Source organism: Phocoena phocoena, chromosome 5 (assembly GCF_963924675.1).
Source record: "Phocoena phocoena chromosome 5, mPhoPho1.1, whole genome shotgun sequence".
NCBI lineage: Eukaryota > Metazoa > Chordata > Mammalia > Artiodactyla > Phocoenidae > Phocoena > Phocoena phocoena.
The window spans coordinates 42,537,875-42,557,878 of record NC_089223.1 but is presented as its reverse complement, the minus strand read 5'-3'; the positions used below and the strand labels follow the sequence as shown (position 1 = coordinate 42,557,878).

The 20,004-nt window shown below is 34.8% G+C and overlaps 1 protein-coding gene across 3 annotated transcripts in view; it reads left to right on the top strand.

Moving 5' to 3' along the window:
* Window positions 1-20,004, top strand: part of CFAP299 (cilia and flagella associated protein 299) — a 630,144-nt gene that overhangs the window by 271,186 nt on the left and 338,954 nt on the right. The window contains exon 4 of one of the 3 annotated variants that reach the window (XM_065878060.1): window positions 7,378-7,449. The exons of the other annotated variants lie outside the window; for them this stretch is intronic. Coding sequence (XP_065734132.1) covers window positions 7,378-7,449 — 72 coding nt within the window. The remainder of the gene's footprint in view (window positions 1-7,377; window positions 7,450-20,004) is intronic. 3 annotated transcript variants of the gene reach the window in all.

The following is a 20,004-nucleotide window of genomic DNA, read 5'->3' as shown; positions in this document are numbered from 1 at the left end:
AGCTTTTCTAGGAAGGAAATCTTGAGAGAAGCCATCTTTGTTTGACTTCTCACTTTAGGTAGTCTTGAGTGGGGCACCTAATGCTGAAATATTGCCTATATTCTTGTCAGAGTAAATTACTTCCAGTATCAATTTATTTCACCTCTGCAAGAAGGAATATCCACAAGATGGTATGATGCATGCCCAAATGTCACATTTGGCCTCCAGCCACCTCCAACAGTGTGAAAGTAAAAACTGTGCAGAGTAGGTTTTATTCAGCCAAATTCAAGAAGAAAAAGCCCCTGAGCATGCATTCATTTCAGTTGCAACATTTACGAAGTGCCTGTTTTATGCAATGCACTGTTTCAGATGTGATGAAGAGTGTAACATGAATTATGGATCCCTGCCATCACACCATATACCTAATTTAAAGGTCTGTCACTTATATTGCTAGTGAGTCCACAACTCTGTAATTTTCTTCATTTTCCACGTAATTTGTTCCCAGATCGTTTCCTGTGATAACATTGCTTCTTTGAGACACCTCTTTGTTACAAGGTGCTTTTCTAAGTTCTTTCCAACAGTGACAGTATTTGACTCTTTACAGCCACATGCCTACTATTCCTATCCTGTGACCCACCTTTGATTCTCTACTGTCATACAGAGGGTTGGTAATGAGAAACAAGGACACTGAGTCTTTTAGAGATTAAGTCATGTAGTTTGTGGCCAGCGGGGTCTAGAAAATAAATGCCCTCATGTCCAGTTCTATTCTTTTTTCACTAGTCCACAAAGTGGGACTTCAGAATTGCAGAGGCATTGAATTTAAGGACCCTTATTAACAATGAATACAGACTCAAAACTCTCTTGGGTGTACCTCATGACCATGTTGTTGTGAATTTCATGTAAAATGAGGTACTGCCGCTCCTGATCTTGCAAGCTACTACTGTTACACTCCTAGGAAATCTTTGAGGTCTGAAAACTTGTGTTTAGATTACAAGGGATCATTTATTCCTGAAACATTTACAGTAGTGTTTTTATAAGGCATGTGACCAAATCATAATATGTGCCTTTAGTGATGAAGGAATAAAGGTTGTTGATTATCAGTTGGAAACTTGGATGTTATACACTTGAAATTGGGATACAAAACAAAACAAAAAGCTAAAGATGACCAGATCTCAAAGAGAAAAATTAGTAATCCATGAATAATAAACAGAGAAAATATTTTTAAAAGGTAGGGTGTCAGAATACCTCTGAGATCAGTTTAACATATATGATCCGCACTTATATATAGCAGATTACCTAAATTCAAACTGACCTTGGCCACTGTATGGGAGCAGTATTTTTGAAAGAATGAGCTGTACTAAAACAGTTTCTGCAGTATATTAGGCACAAATATGCTTTCCTTCCATGTTAGGCATGCAGAACTTTTTCCCACCTGTTTATTTTTCCTTAAACAAACATATTATCTGATATAACTAGTCCAAAGAAAATTTTCTCTTCCTCTATGTGAATGAACTCCCCTCTTACCCGTTTGCTAATTCCTGGAGTTCTGATGTAGTTCAGGATCTTATATTACATCCATGTCACTTTTTGGAATCACTTCAGTGGTATAGTGACTTGAATTATTTTCAAGTATTTAATCAGCTTCTGTTTGTCAGCTTTCTCCTTTGACAGTGTAAATTTATTTTCCAAATGCAAATGTATGATAATACAGACTGGCCTCCCTGTGCTGTTATGAGGTTTGAAACAAAAAATAAGTTTTTGTCTTAAAGTCTTTTATAGCTGCAAAAAGTGGCAAAATTAAGAGTGCTTCATCAAGTCTGTACTGTAGCTCTCATGACAGTTATTAAATACTGTGGCTGTTTATTTTCTTTTCATCATTGAAAAATTAAGAAGTTTTTCCATGGAAATGGACAGCTCCTAAAGGAATGGTTCTGGGTTTCCAAAATATAAGGAAGAACTTTTCTAATAAATGGATTTAGACTTATTCTGTGATTAAAAAAAATAGTAGGTGCTGGATTCAGGATTTTAGATTTATAGCTGAGCTCTGATATTTACTAGTTTGAGCACTTTGGGAAAAATGATATGCCCTTTCTGTACCTCAGTTTCCTCAGTTATGGAATAAGGATGATAGTGGCTCTCAGTCATTGGATTATGGAATGCTTTAAATGAGACAGAGTGTGTGATGTGCTTAGTGAGTGCTCAATAAATATTAATTATTAAGATTTACACACAAGATTATTATATAAAGTAGTGACCTTCCCAGAGGGTTGAAGAATGGCATCACTAGGAAAGATTAATAACGTTCAGTTACCTTTTGTATACAGGTGATGAAATTGAGACTCAGAGGTGACAGGTTATTATAGCTATCTTAATTACCTAACAAGGTAAATTGAAGAGGTTAAGCTTTAAATATCACTGTTTTATCATACAGCATTATTTAAAGTGGAAATTTGTGCTAGTATAACTTAACTTTTGCCTAAATTTTGAGTTTATCTGATTTGGATACTTAAAATTTTTCATTTGATGAAATTTCCTTAATGGAAAATATACCATAGTTTGTGCATTTTGAGATGTAAGTTGTATGAATAAATAAACAATAAATACTGTTGGAGTTTGAGGACATTATATATGATTTCTCTGTTCCTCACCTAAATTTGGATTTGATTTAGAGAAGATCCTAAAATCAGACAGAATGGGAAAATGATATTGATCTTCAAACAGATAAATAAATGTATATTGAATGGGTGGCTTAGGATGAAAGCAAATGGGCTTGCCATTGCTATTCTTTTTCCCAGGATAGATTTTGGAGCAACTAGTCTAAAGGGAAAGTTCGCTCTACAGAGTGGAGTTTTCATTTACCTAGGATCACTACACCACTTCACAGTTACAGCTTTTTTAGCTCTACCTAGTTGAGAGAAGCAAGGATTACTAACTTGTCCATTTCTGTAGGGAGGAGTAAGAGGTAGAACAGGCAGTTTTCTTAAAAATCAAGAGGTTCCAAGTAAGTGTAGATGAGGAGAATGCAGGGATGAAACACTAGATGCAGACCTGTTAAAGTTGGACTACCTGGCAAGAATGTTGGCAATCACTGCAGTTACGTACGATTATCATTATCCTAAAGGCTCTAGCTTAAGAAATAACCTAATGAAATAAAAAACATATATGTAAACATGGAAAGGAAGAATCAATAGTGGACGATGATGTCATTTTTTTCAAAGTTCAATAGAACTAAATGAAAAATTATTGAAACTACTAGGTGAGAAGACCAAATATCAGATCTTTGCCTTCTGCCAGAGAATTCCAGGATAAAAATTTAAATATAAAAAATAATTAATCATTAGATTTAGGTTGATGAGAGACAAGTCCAGCAGCCCTGGTGACTAACCTCTTTTCCTTTCTTGGTTGCTTAGCAGAGAACTGGCTCAGAAGGTGTAAGTTAGTTCAACAGAAGAACAGTCACTGGGGTCCAGAGGCAGCCCCTTTCTAACAGGGCCATCCCCTGATGAGGAGGTTTCTACCGATACAGATCTCATAGATTTCCCTGACCCTTAGCCTTACAAATATGTGGGGTGTTACTGACGCGAACTTCCTCTCTGCTGGAACATTGGCCATGTGCACATGGATATGAGCAGTGGATGATGAGAGTTGAGGGCTGGGAATGCTGTGTGTTCTACTGCTTCTCTGCTTGTCAGTTTTCTCTTGATAACCCCCATGTTCTATCTGGACTGTAAAGTGTTGGTGGTGTTTGCCCATGACTGGCAACTAGGAAGCAAAGAGGGACACCCATGTTTCAAGATGAACACAGGAAAACAACCAATAATCAAAGTGTGAGTCGTACAAAAGTATGACTTGCACGTCACATCAGAAAGGTAGAATGGGTAGATGTCAGTGACCTTGGATTGGACACGTGTCCCCCGAGGCCAGTGTGATACCAGGAGGAAAAATTTAACCCTGGGAGGATCAAAAAGAGAACAGGGAGGAGGAGAATTCTGAACCATCAGAATATTTTTCTCAGAGAAAGTGTGTTTAAAGTAACTGAGTTTATTTTACACTGGCACGATTACATATTTTGCGACCAGTTGAAATGGGGACTCACGAGGTAAGTTCAGTTATACAGAAAAAAACTTAAAGCTCCATTTTTCATGGCTGAGTTATATAAAATTCATACCTCAATTAAAAGAGAAATTGTTATTTGTATCCTACTTGAGGTCATGTTAAGATAATTTATTCATATTTTAAAAAGTGGGAGTTAGATGATTTTCATTGAAGAGATACTTCTGTACAAATACATTTTCTTTTGAACAACATTTACTTTTCAACCAAATGCTTAATAAGTATGTCTGTGACTTTATTTTCCAAGGGTAAAAAGTGGCCTAATGGGAGAAGAAAAATACCAAAATGATTTTCCTAATGTGTTTCCATAATAATAATTTTTCCTTAAACATAAAAGAAGTTACACTAATACATCTAACTCTAGATACAGACTGGAAAACTGAAAAACTAGATTATATAGCCAAGAGGAAATAACATTATGAAATACTCCTACTGATTTGCTACATTACCTTTTAAATAAAAGAAATAGAAACAAATGTTAGCAATGTTCTTTCAAGAATAGCTTTTTGCTTGTGGTATTTCATTCTGGCTCTAAACATAACCTACAAATGAAATGAAAAGAGGACATTTATTTGTTTTTATAGAAAACCAAAAAAAGTTTGTTTTGTCACCTACTTGATAACACTTCATTATACCAGCTTTCTTTTTTTGTTTTTGAATCTTTTTCTTGAGAAATAATTTTAAACTATAGAAAAGACACAAGAATAATATAGCCAGCATCTGTATACCTTTTACCCAGATTCACCTATTGTTACCTATCATTTTTAAGGACACTTTTCAAAATTTTAATATATTGAGTACTTAAACAAAAGTTAGTCATGCTGCATTGTTTTGTGTGTTTCATGGGCAACATCCCTGCTTCCAGGGAAGGACAGCTGTAGCCAGTCCACACAGGTCCTCTTAGGGCAACAGGAGCCAAATTGCCTTTCTTTTGTAATTCTAAGAGGGGCCACTCCACTTGTTGAAAAGAGAGTCAGTGAAGCTCCCAACTATTCTACCTAATGAATAAATTAAAAAACAATAAATAAATAAATGTGTTAGCAAGTAAATAAGTCTTAACAATAGGTATACATTTTAAAAGTGAAAGTCCCATTTTCCAATCTCACTACTCTGTCTGCAACTAACAGTATCTCATAAAACTTTCCAGAAAAATTCTACGGATGTACAAAGATGTATGGCCATCACTATAGAAACAGGTATATATTGGGTTGGCCAAAAAGTTAGTTTGGGTTTTTCCGTAAGATGTTATGGAAAAACCCAAACTAACTTTTTGGCAAACCCAATAGTTATAGACATATATAGAATTATAAATACACTTGTAAGTGGAATTACAGATTTAGAAATCCTTTTCCATATATAGTCTAATGAGATTATACTGTATATAGTCTTCTGCAGCTTGCTCTTTCCACGTAGCAATATATGTGAATTAGCTTGTGATATTAGGTCATATAGATCTACCTCAATCTTTTTTAAAAGCTGCGTAATATTTCATTGTGTGTATATGCCATAATTTTTTAATCCATACTACAAATGATAAGTATTTAATTTTTTTCTTTTTACCTTTTGCTGTTATAGAACTAACAAATATCCTTATCTTAACTGAGTTTCTGTAAAATAAACTTCTAGCAGGGTATTTGTGCATTTAAATTGTGATAATAATTGTTAAATAATTTTGATAATGGTCATTTGATATTTCTTGTGTTTGGAACACAGTATGCATTCAGAAAATATTTGTAGAAGGAAGGGAGGAAAGGAGGTAGAAAGGGAGGGAAAGAAGTAAAGAAGGCTAGTCTCTTGGGGACAGTTTCCTTTACCTAAGTGGAGAAGAAGAGGGACCTTTCAGACAAGATTATGATTGCCTCTACTTACAAGTTTTCTACTATGCTTTATATCTTTGTATTTGCATACTTTTAAAATATTATGTAATTTTTATATCTTTCAGAGGTCAGCTTGACTCTAACTTCCTCAGAAAGAATATAAGAAATAGAATGTTAAATATTTTTATTGTATGGTCCTGTCATACCCTAAACTTCTTCATCACACTTGCATTTTCCTTCAATGTCTGTTTCCTTAGATCAGAAGCAAGAAGCACCCTAAGGATCATGTCTGTCTTGTTTGTCAGTATACTCTCTACATGAGGATGTCTAGGTGTTCAGCATTTGTTAAAAGCAAAAAGGTGGTGGAGAGGAGAGAATTAGAGAGAGGGAGACAGAGAGATAGGGAGATATAGACACAGAGAGAGAGAAATAGAGAGAGAGAAAAGAAGGAAGGGAAGGAGTGATTGAGGGAGGGAGGAGAGGAGGGAGATGAGAAGGCTTGATGATGCCAGGAGTTAGAGCTGTAAATATGGGAGAAATAGGTAAAAATGAATGGTAAGAAAGAAAAAACTCACAGATATAAGAATCTCAGTATTTTCTGACTAGAATCGGGAAACACTGGGTCATTTTTCAGCAAACCAAAGGAGTTGACCATAGCTTAGTTTCTGACTGCAGAGTGAAAGCTATGAGTGTTGGAAGGTCCAGAATGAGGATTGTTTGGAGGACTTGTTTTTCCATGAAGTGGTGCAAAGAGAATTGGGAAAGGTAACACTGTAAAGGTGAAATATCTGCTTTGTATTCCTAACACTGTGGGAATAGGAATATAATTACGATCATGAATCCATCATAGAGGGGCCACTTGGAAATTGCACTGGACTCAAAGCTCATGTAACATAAGAGTGTGAAGGTTATATGAGGTAGTTTTGCTTATTTTTATTTTACATTAGAATGTAATGTAGTGGAGACATTTATAAAACATTTCCTAGCTAAAATCTCTTTTTGAATCTACTACATTATAATTATATAACTCTTTATCTATATTTCTATATGTCTCTATATACATACAAAATATAATTATAATGCAGACATTCACATTCACAAATGAACCATCTTAAATTTAATACCATTCATAAGTGTTGTTAAACCTAAAAAATTAGGAAGTAGATTATTCAATTTATAAGCTTCTTGCTTTTTCTGTTTCACTCTCCTTTTTTGGGCCATATGTCTGTTTTCACCAACATTGGAAAGTGGGTTCTTGAAAGGAAAGTAAATGAAATATTTAAATGATTAATAGCAGGTTGCACATTTTTTGTTCATTTTACTTATCAATATTCTCATATTATCAATATGCCTGATTGATGATTGATGTCAACAATAACAGAAGGTGGGATTCAAATTATACTCTAATAGGACCATTTGTTAACCTGTGGAATATGCCTCATTTGGATTTCCTCTCAATTTATTGGAGTTAAATCAACAGGAGGCTGATGCTGCTCATACCTTGAAGAAGCAACTGGCAGAAAGTAGTGCTCGTGGAAAAGTTTCCTTTACAAGTTAGAAAAACATTTTGGCTTCATCCTACATATACTACACTCCAAGGTCTACTGCTACCGTTTTCCAAATTACTCACTGGCTTGATGAATGGCAGTTACAAGTAGTGCTTTTATTGCAATACACAGATGTTGTTGTTTTCCAATTTTTATGAAGTAAATGGAGGGCTTTCATATAGAAAAACTCATTTTGGATGTAATAAAAGAACCTAGATTTCTACTTTTTAAAGATCCATACAACTCCTACATTTTATTCTTATTTTGTAAAGAAAGTTTATTTAAAGAACCTGTCTTTCTTGGCATTGATAGAAAGCAGGTGTTACCTAATGGGATGAAGCCAGGAGGTTTAATGAGGAATAATAGAGAGTTAGAATAATCATGTTGAGGGTCAGAAAAGGGTTAGAATTCTTATATACAACTGAGTAAAGCTAACAGTGTGTGTGTGTGTGTGTGTGTGTGTGTGTGTGTGTGTGTGTGTATCTGTGGGCATGTATGCAGAAAGAGAGAGAGGTTGAGAGGGAGTGGATGATGAAAAGGAGGTGAAAATAAGGAAACGTGAAAATATTTCATGATAAAATTTAATTCTACAAATGATTTGGGATTACCTACATTTAAGTTTATTTCAATTGTTTGAGGTTCACAAAGTGTGTGAGACTTTTAAATTAGGGCTTATAACTCAATATAAAGAAATGTAGGGATGAATTTCTTGGAAAAGTTTCTGAGGGCTTTTTGTATAACTATACTATTTGCTATTTGAGCACCTTACTATATCCAGAAACTTAAGGTTGTTTGGGGGGGAAAAAGTTTACATTTTGTTAAATAACATGACTTTGTAAATCAGTAGGACTCTTTCCTTGTCTATAATTATTTATACTAGCAAAATTTTACAGTGCTTTGTGACCGCCTGGAGGGGTGGGATAGGGAGGGTGGGAGGGAGGGAGACGCAAGAGGGAAGAGATATGGGAACATATGTATATATATAACTGATTCATTTTGTTGTAAAGCAGAAACTAACACACCATTGTAAAGCAATTATACTCCAATAAAGATGTTTTTTTTTAAAAAAAGAAAAAAAGAAGCCCTGGTTTGGGGACTGGCTTTACTTTTATCTAAAAGCATTTTACCTACTTGGGTAGCATATAGTTAAAAATGTATACTAGAAACACAAATCTCTGTTGAGATAATAAAAGATTTGCATTCACCCAAAAAAAAAAGAAATCTGAATAATATTCATAGTTATTACTTTCTCCCCATATGTCCCCTTCCTCCACACATGCATGGCCTTCCCCATTATCAATATCCCTCAACAGAGTGGTTCATTTGTTACAATTGATGAACCTCATTGACACACTGTGATTACCCAAAGTCTATACTTTGCATTATAGTTAACTCTTGGTGGTGTGCATTCTATGGGTTTCTAAAAATCCTCTGTTCTCTGCCTTTCCATCACTCTCCACTGTCCCCCAGCCTCTGGCAACTACTGATCTTTATACTGTTTCCATAATTTTGCCTCCTCTTCCAGAATGTCATATAGTTGGTATTATATAGTATGTAGACTTTTCAGATTGGCTTTTTTCACTTAGCAATATGCAGTTAAGTTTCTTCCACATCTTTTCATGGCTTGATAGCTCATTTCTTTTTAGTACTGACTAATATCCCACAGTTCATTTATCCATTTACCTACCGGAGGATATCTTGGTTGCTTCCAAGTTTTAGTAGTTGTGAATAAAGCTGCTGCAAGCATCTGTGTGAAGGTTTTTCGGTGGATGTAAGCATTCAGTTTTTTGGGTAAATATCAAGGAGTGGTCTGATGATTTTTTAATGGTGCTTTGAATGTTTACAACTTTCCCTGCCACTAATATGGCATTAGTGAATTTTTTTATAATTTCTATTTTATGTATAACAGTATGTTTTGGTAACTTTTCAGTGGTACCTAGCCGGCCTATATATTTGCCTGTTTGTATGCTACATTCTGTGACTTTTTGTGACCATATCCCTGTGCCCAATAGTGGATTTTTGTCTGGTAAAATAATGATTTTGTTTTAATAGTTCACAAATGACCCTCAAAATGATAAAGTGAAAAGAAGCCAAAAATTCTAAACTGTCTTTGAACAAACCAAATACATTTTAGTAGTTATTTCCTTCTTTGAATCATATCCAGCCAACATTTTACCCATGGGAAGTTTCTTGAAACTTTACAAAAGGCAGAATAATACTCATCAATATCTGTGGATTTTCAGGTAATTTGCATATTTATTTAATCTTTATATTTTATGAGGTAGTTCTAATTTATTAATTGAAGAGATTTCAGTTCCCCTTTGTAGTGCCTCTTTCTGATCACATTAACTTCTTTAATTTAATAGAAGTTCTAATAAAAATAAATAACATCAGCAAGATGCAGAGAGAAATGAGAGTCTGCTCTCTGTTCACAGAAGACATTACACTGGTTTCACGGGAATGAATACCCCTGAATTCATCTGAACCCCCAATCCACCCCAACTGGACATAGTGCTGAAGTAGTAAAAAGATGCACATTTAAGGAAAAGAGAGCAATTTTTTCCAGCTTTATTGAGATATAGTTGACAAATAAAAATCATATCTATTTAAATGTAAAATATGATGATTTGAGCTACATATATATTATGAAATCATTAACACAATCAAGCTAGTTACCGTGTCCATCACCTCACATACAGTTTTTGATGAGAACACAAAATCTATTCTCATAGCAAATTTCAAGTATACTATACAGTATTGTTAACTATAGTCATCATGCTGTACATTAGATCCCCAGAATCTATACATCTTATAACTATTTATCTTATATTCTATGGCTAATATCTCCCCATTCCTCCCTCACCCCACCACTCTGAAGCCCCTAGCAACCACGATTCTACTCTTTGCTTCTGTGAGTTTGGCTATTTTAATTAAGATTTCACATATAACTGAGATCATACAGCACTTGTTTTTCTGTGTCTGGCTCATTTCTTTTAGTGTAATGTTCCCAGGGTTCATCCATATTGTTGCACATGGCAGAATTTCCTTCTATTTTATGGCTTAATAATATTTCATAATTATAATTTTATGGCTGAAAACTGCATTCCCATCAGCAGTGTAGAAGGTTCCCTTTTCTCCATATCCTCTCCAACACTTATCTCTTAACTTTTTGATAATAGCCATTTGAACAGGTGTGAGGTGATATCTTATTGTGGTTTTGATTTGCATTTCCTGATGGTTAGTGATGTTCAGCAGCTTTTCATGTACCTGTTGGCCATTTTATGTTTGCTTTAAAAAATGTCTGTTCAGATTGTTTGCACATTATTTTTTAGCAGGATTATTTGTTTCTTCGCTATTGAGTTGCATGAGCTCCTCATATAATTTGGGCATGAACTTCTTATCAGATATATGGTTTGCAATTATTTTTCTCCCCAAAGAGTAAACTCTAACAAAATGGTATGCTAATTTGATATCTAAAGAGAAATAGCCACTTCTTGTTTTTGTCTCCCATTCTATCCCATGTCTTTCCTGTGACACTCATTACATTCTTCTTTATATTATAGTAATTTGCACTTACATCTTCTCTCCTTCACATTTAAAATTTTTCTTAAACTCACTGTTGCTAAGCCCAGTGCCTTAATGATAATAGTATGTTGGTTTAATTAATCAATACAATTTAAAGACCTTTTATCAGAATGGACTTAAAGCTAAAAAGTCCTTTGGGACCTTATTCTCAATACTATACAATCTAAAAAAGTGACATAAGATCCTTTCTAAATGTAAACCCGTGGTTTGTGTTCAGTGATAATTATAAAGACTTTTTATACCCAGGTCCCTGTCTTAAATCTTGTGATTAGCCCAGAAACTTGCTGGCAGGAGGGTTTCATCAGTCATGGTTCAATTGCTCTGGGTGGCCTATAAGCATTATGTCATTATCAGCTGCAGGATGAGCTGGTCACACTGTTTGTAGGTTCACCAAGTTGTTCTATCAGCTCTCCAGAAGTAAATGCAAATAAACGGGTTCCAAACCCCTTCAGAGCACACTGTAAATCTTTGTAACTTCATGGCCAAATGGTAAACCGCAGGACCACATGACTCAATTCCCTTGAGACAGTCGTGTTATTCCTGTCAGACTTTTCTTCCCCCATTCATCAGCTGGAGGCTTTCATCTCCTTTTAAAGTCATGGCCTTTCAAGTAGGGGTGAAATTACACCTGTCAGTAATAAACGTGCCCAGTACTCTCTATCATTCTGTCATTTCACAAAAGATATTAAAAGGAAGCATAGCTTATTCCAAATTCAATTAGCAACACTTTTTTCTTTTCTCCACAGTACTTTTCAGTACCTTCCAGTTATGTAATTGTTGAGAGAATTTAAAACATTCTCACGTAAGATGGTTTTAAAAATACTCCGCTAAATCAGGGAACCTTGAGGAAATTAGCTTCCATGTGAGCTATACATTATATTCAGTAACTGCATTAAACTTATTTGACAGAAAGATTTAACTGTATACATAATCTACAACGGCAATCTAAATATGTCCCTTAGCACACTTGTTCTGTTTATTTTTTCTACCTTACCCTCTGATAACTTTGTGTTTGCCTGTAATACCATACAGCAGGTGCACCTGGACAGCCACCATTTTATTTACGTAGAGAACAAAGTTAATGTTTTATCAAATGCAGGTCACACCTGGGTTGAGACATTAGTAGGAAGCAGGGTTCAAGTCAAAATTGCAACTTGCTTTCAGCCTGATATTTGAACTCCATTGAGCAAACTTTCTTGAGTTCTCTTGAAAGTTCTGAGGACTTGGTCTCTTAACTCCCCATTTACTGAAGGATGAAAGGGAAGCCAGGAGACTGAATACATTACAGGTAGTGCTACCACTCTCTATGGTAGGTCTGGATCTAAGCAATGAGAAAAAACGAATTGTGTCATTATTGCCCATACCATGAACTCCATACACTGTCCCAGGTAGAGAATTCTTGAAATACAAATCTATTTGGTCTGATGTACATGAGGGTGAGGGAAAAAGTTTGGGTCAATATCCTAAAAGTCAACTGGGTAAATGAATGAATACTGTGTGAACTTCACAAATCACTGATAACGGTCGTAGTGTAAAGAGTTTTTGTTGTAGTTGTTGTTATTCCTCAAGGAGAAAGTATGTGCCAGTTGTTCTTAGGTTAGTGATACTGTGAAGAAGACACGAATACAGTTATCCACCACAATTATTAGCAAAACAATTGTATTTTACTTTTTTCAGAACACAAAGGAAATATATAATTCTTCTGTCTCTGTACCTTGTTTCTTACCCTGTGTTGTCCATTTTCTTATTTCCTCTAAGGAGAAAAAAAAAAAAAAAACAGTAAACTAAAAAAACAGAGCCTAAAACTTAGTAAAAAGGGTGGATTGACTCAGCGTGTTACTAAACTAAAAAATTTATGTCAAAAGCACAATGCAAATTTAATTTGTCTGGAAATGATTACATTAGAGTCTGATGAGAAGACATCTGAAGTATCTATTTGAAGCTTTATCAACTAATATCCTATTTATAGAAACAACCTCAACCACATATAAGGCTAAAAATGAACTACTATTTTTTAATGTGATGTTTTTTGATTCTTCTTTATATTTTTAATCTCTATTGGAGTATAGCTGACTTACAATATTGTGTTAGTTTTAGGTGTACAGCAAAGTGATTCAGTTATACATATACATGTATCTATTCTCTTTCAGATTCTTTTCCCATATAGGTTATTACAGAATATTGAGTAGAGTTCCTTGTGCTATTCAGTAGGCCCTTGTTGATTATCTATTTTATATAAGTAGCATATACATGTTAATCCCAAACTCCTAATTTATCCCTCTCCCTGATGTTTCCCCTTCAGTAACCATAAGTTTGTTTTCTAAGTCTGTGAGTCAATTTCTGTTTTGTAAATAAGTTCATTTGTATCATTTTTCTAGATTCCACATATAAATGATAGCATATGATATTTGTCTTTTTCTCTCTGACTTACTTCAGTTAGTATGGTAATCTCTGGGTCAATGCATGTTGCTGCAAATGGCATTATTTCATTCTTTTTTTATGGCTGAGTAATATTCCATGGTATATATGTACTGCATCATTTTTATCCACTCATCTGTCAATTGCTTCTGTTTATCTGTAGGCTATTGTAAATAGTGCAGCAATGAACACTGTGGTGCATGTATCTTTTTGAATTATGGTTTTCTCTGTATATATGCCCAGGAGTGGGATTTCTGGATTGTATGGTAGCTGTATTTTTATTTTTTTAAGGAACCTACATACTGTTCTCAATAGTGGCTGTACCAATTTACATTCCCAGCAATAGTGTAGGAGGGATCCCTTTTCTCCACACACTCTCCAGCATTTGTTGTTTGTAGACTTTTTGATGATGGCCATTCTGACCCATGTGAGGTGATACCTCATAGTAGTTTTGATTTGCATTTCTCTAATAATTTGCGATGTTGAACATCTTTTCATGTGTTTTTTGGCCATCTGTAAGTCTTCTTTGGAGAAATGTCTATTTAGATTTCTGCTCACTTTTTTAAATTGGGTTGTTTCTTGTTTTGATATAGAGCTGCATGAGCTGTTTGTATATTTTGGAGGCTAATCCCTTGTTGGGTGCTTCATTTGCAAATATTTTCTCCCATTCTGTAGGTTGTCTTTTCATTTTGTTTATGGTTTCCTTTGCTGTGCAAAAGCTTTCAAGTTTAATTAGTCCCATTTGTTTATTTTATTTTCACTACTCTAGGAGGTGGATCCAAAACGACATTGCTGCGATTTATGTCAAAGAGTGTTCTGCCTATGTTTTCCTCTAAGAGTTTTATAGTATCCAGTCTTACATTTAGATCTTTAATCCATTTTGAGTTTATTTTTGTGTATGGTATTAAAGAATGTTCTAATTTCATTCTTTTACATGTAGCAGTCCAGTTTTTCCAGCACCACTTAATGAAGAGACTGTCTTTTCTCCATTGTATATTCTTTCTCCTTTGTAGATTAGTTGACCATAAGTATGTAGGTTTACTTCTGGGCTTTCTATCTTGTTCCATTGATCTGTAAATCTGTCTTTGTGCCAGTACCATACTGTTTTGTTTAGTGTAGTTTTATAGTATAGTCTGAAGTCAGGGAGCCTGATTTCTCCAGCTTTGTTTTTCTTTGTCATGGTTGCTTTGGCTCTTCGGGTTCTTTTGTCTTTCCACACAAATTTTAAGATTTTTTGTTCTAGATCTGCAAAAAAATACCATTGGTAGTTTGATAGTGATTGCATTGAATCTGTAGTTTGCTTTGGGTAGTATAGTCATTTTCACAATATTGATTCTTCAAATCCAAGAACATGGTATATCTCTCCATCTGTTTGTGTCATCTCTGATTTCTTTCATCAGTATCTTATAGTTTTCTGAGTACAGGGCTTTTGCCTTCTAAGGTAGGTTTATTCCTAGGTATCTTATTCTTTTTAATGCTATGGTAAATGGGATTGTTTCCTTAATTTATTTTTATTGTCTTTCATTGTTAATGTATAGAAATGCAACATATTTCCATGTATTAATTTTGTATCCTGCAATATTACTGAATTCATTGATGAGCTCTAGTAGTTTTCTGGTAGCATATGTAGGATTTTCTGTATACAGTATCATGTCATCTGCCAACAGTGACAGTTTTACTTCTTCTTTTCCAATTGGATTCCTTTTATTTCTTTTTCTTTTCTGATTGCTGTGGCTAGAACTTCCAAAAATATGTATTGTGTTTTGTGGAATCTCTTTATCTATATAAATGATTTGTGAAAATTGAGTTATTCCTATTTCTTTACCTAGATAATCCTTATACTAAATAATTTTCTGTGGTTTAAAGTGTTCTAATACTATTTCCACTTAAATAGCTTTTGAACAATCCTCTCAATTAGGTGCAAAATGCCTCTGAACACCCCAAACCCTAACATTGTGGCCTTGGGCTATCACTCCAAGTCTTCTTCCATTTAATGCATGGTTCTTAAGAAGTTTGTTTTTCTGTTTTATTCACCTTTAGAAGATAAGAAGCACGAACACAAAACAATTAAGTACCATAGCGAGAAGGTAAAAACTAACAGGGAAGGAGAGAAAGGAAAATAACAATGACGTGCTAGACATTTTATTAGGCTCTTTCACATTTAGTGCTCACAACCTTACATGAGGTACATTACTTATTTCACAAATAAGTACATGAGGTACATTACTATTTCACGAATAAGTAGGCTACGGCATAAGGCATGCAATTTTCCTCAAGGATAGTAAGCAACAGAATTGGGATATTAACTCAGGATATTTTACCTTAATCCAGTGGGGAAAAGTCAGAAGGATGACATAAGTCACCTATACAGTGAGTGTAAATGTTGTCTAATGTGTTTGTCAGAGCAAGAAGTAGAGAATTCATTTTAGGGAGATCCATAGAAATGTTTAAAATATACAGAGCTTTGAAGTCATTGGTATCATGTCTTTTGTGGAACCTCTCATTTTCTAAAGATAATTAATACATTATTTTACATATTTTTGTTGTCACTGCCTGAATCATTTAACTCTAAAACTGATGTGGCCCCTCGGCTGTCTCAAATAAATTTAAATAACTCAGTTCCTTAAACTCAATTCATTATAATCCCAAATTACATTATTTCCTTCACTCTCTCCCCAAAACTCAGTCACATACATAATGCCAATCAGGATAAACCGAAGCACTTGTCTCCTGCCCCATTTCAGCTGGCTTTTATGTTTTACTGATATGCACCCCTACCATGTAGCAGTATTTTACAAAATGCAATCCACAGGTCACCTCCATGAGAATCACCTATGTTGCTCTTTGTAGAAAGCTGAATTAGGTCTTCAGGGACTGGGGCTTAGGCACTTAAATCTGAGAACCACTGTCTTTCAGTTCAACATCATTTCCCTTTGTACATATGATGGTGGTGTTTTGCACTGACTGCGTTTTACAATCCATCTACACTACAAAGACTAACGCTTGCCCAAAACGCTGTTAACTGAGACAGAAGTGATGGGGAAAACAAATGTCTGTCTTTGGTTTATAACTCTAAACACTGTTGGCCATGCTCTTCCTGTTCCTTTGCCAAAAAAAGCAGGCCGGAACATATTTGATTCATTCTCTCCAATTATTTTAAGTTATTACTGTTGTTTCCCAATTAGTATGGAATTGGGTTTTGTTAATTGATGCTATTATTCATGGGCCCCTGTCTTATTCGTTAAGTACATTTGTAATCTGTATTCCATTTTTTCTCTCTGTATATATAACAAATCATCAATTTACAAGTTAGGTTTACCCCAACAGATTGTTAATGTCAGTTTACACTGAAATTATGATATTCTTCCTATCTTAGTGAGAAGAGTTTTGATTAAAATTAACTGCTATCTTGGAATATTTTGTCTCAAGGGGTGATTCAAAACACATAGAGTGTTCCTGACAGAAAGTGTCCTAGGAAGTGCATTTGTATGACTAATAGTGACCAGGTCCCTGTAGCTCTATATCTAATACAGATGACAGAGGTACATGGCAGTGGGGAGGCATTGTCTCTAAATTAAAGGCACTTCTACTGAAAAAGGAGATCTTGATGTAGCAGATATCACAGATACTCTAATTAGAGAAGATGGCTCTGATTTGATGTGGGTGATGGGGAAGAACTAGGGCCAGGTCTTCTGCTGGAAAAGCATGTGTCACTGTGTCCTTGGAAGCCTAGCTGCACTCCTGAAAGGTTAGGAGTCAAAGTTCATGTAGGTTGTTTGACTGAGAAGTTAGGTAATATGGGACAATGCTTTTTTTTTTTTTTTTAACTTGTAAGAATAAATGCTGTCAATTTCTGGCAATGTGGCTCTTTTTAAATGTGGTTACAAGTCAAATTTAAATGAGTTAGGGGAAAATTAGGGGTTTGGGATTAAGAGATACAAACTACTATCTATAAAATAGGTAAGCAACAAGGATATATTGCATAGCACAGGAAATTATGGCCATTATCTTGTAATAAGTTTTAATGGAGCATAGTCTGTAAAAATACTGAATCACTATGCTGTACACTAAAGCTAATGTAATATTGTAACTCAACTATACTTCAGTAATGTGTTATCTTATTGCATTGAATGTCAGTTACCTGGATTTCAGCGTTAATAGATCTTTACTTCAAAACTAAATAATAAAATGTCTGGTTATCCCTGCCTATAAAAAAGTAGATGAGTTAGTCCCATTTACCAAAAGTTTTGAAAAAGCATTGCATACACATGCTATTAAAATGTTGTTTGACGTTGACATGTTTTGAAAGGTTTTCTGATCAGAAGAGAAAAACATGATTTTAATGTCAACAAGAAGAAGACACCTTTGCTTTCACTTGTACCAAAATTTTATGAACTATTTTTAACTATAGGCTCGTTTCCCGTATCTTTATGGATATACTTAAATGTTTATCAACTAATTATATTTTAAATACCATATTCTATTATGGATTTCCTCAATGGTAAAGAGTATTAAAAGTTCATTTGTATTTTAATAGTGTACTTTACTTGAAAATCTCTGTATTTTTATTTCATTAACTCTTTCCTTCTCTCTGTGTAGTCACATTTTGGCTAATACTGAGAACTGAAATTGCTAATATTTACTAATATGAACAAATTAGTGTACTAGGCTTTAGAAATCCTGATTTGAGCTTAGGGAACTGTAAACAGTGCAGAATTTAGAAATCATTGGCTATTTACTGGTCAAACATTGTTCATTGGCTAGGTAAATAATGATATGGAAGCAAACTTCTACAAGTGCAAAGTAAATAACAATGTGTTTACTTTTTTCTAATATTTCAATCTATTTATAACAAAGTATTATGGGTTATTGGAAGTCAAACTTCTTTACAAAGTAAATCTTTAGGAATACTTTAATGCTTAACTGCAATGTGTCTACTTTAGAGTAGAAAACTGACACCACTGATTCACCCTAGGTGGGCATGCATCTTGGTATTTTCAACAATGTTAGCTTAGAATTAATTTCTGTCTCCCCTGTTTCACTCAGCAACCTTTACAAGACCTGAAGGGCATTATTGAAAAAAACACATTATTGCTTGTGGGCATGGAGTAGAGTAGGTATAGTTGGGTGTGTATCTGGGCCCTCACTATCTCCTTCAAAGTAGAGCAGTCTGGGGGTTACTCTCAACGCCATCCCTTCAGCTGCTTGGGAGCTGGTAATTAACCTTAATTATCCACAGCTTAGTTACTAACCCTCTCCAGGAAAGGGGAGCTATTTCCTCTGATTGGTTAATACAACCTCAGATGTCTAAGAGTTATCCTCAAGTAAAATTATAACAAGTATCACAGTATTGTATTGTATTATGTTGTATCATATTCTATTTTCATGTAAATTTTGTTTGTGTGTCTTCCCAGGTAAACTGTTAACTTCATTTTGGGTGTCAAGACTGGAACCAGGCCAAAGTAGCTCTTTTTTGTGAGCCCTAGCCTTCTGGCTGCCCCCAAACATATAAAATTACAATAAAGGGTTAAGAATCCGTTATAACCTATAAGCATCTTATGGTTATATTAATGAAGGTCAAGCCTGGAAAGAATAAGCTTTTACTCTTTAGGTTTTTGAAGAAAAAATAAGAGGTCGAGCAAGGTTTACTCTTGGAATTAATAGGTAGGAGGTATTGTATGAAGTCAAGTTATATTTAAAGAAAAAGGTATTATCTGCAACATGTAAGATTTTTATCTCATGAGCATGTAAGTAAAGAGAGTAAACAGCTTTTCTTAAACAGACACAGGACTGAAGGACAACCAAGCAAATACGTAATTTGATAATAATTAAATATTAAATCTTTCAAGTTTGTGATCAAGTACTCTTATATTCAAAATTGTACCATGGATACAAAAAAGTTAAGGACCTCTACTGTGTTAGAAAAGAATTAGAGGGCTTCCCTGGTGGCGCAGTGGTTGAGAGTCTGCCTGCTAATGCAGGGTACGCGGGTTCGAGCCATGGTCTGGGAGGATCCCACATGCCGCGGAGCAACTGGGCCCATGAGCCACAACTACTGAGCCTGCGCATCTGGAGCCTGTGCTCTGCAACGAGAGAGGCCACAACAGTGAGAGGCCCGTGCACCGCGATGAGGAGTGGCCCCCCACTTGCCACAACTGGAGAGGGCCCTCACACAGAAACGAAGACCTAACACAGCAAAAATAAATTAATTAATTAATAAACTCCTACCCCCAACATCTTCTTTAAAAAAAAAAAAAGAAAAGAATTAGAGATATATAAAAGTAATTTAGAGGTGAAATCATATTAGGTAAATATCGATGAAGTCTTAGAAGATAAAATGGAAGCACAAACTAGAATCATATAAAAATAGTTGAGGTAGCAGGAAGGGATTTCTTTCTGAAGGGTCTTGCAGCCAGATCAGTCACATGAACTCTGATTATTAACACGATTTTTATTACTAATAAACTAAAATATATATATCAATTTTTCCCAATTCAATTGAAGAGGAGATAGCTAATAACAAGTGGATTTTTACTTATTGTAGT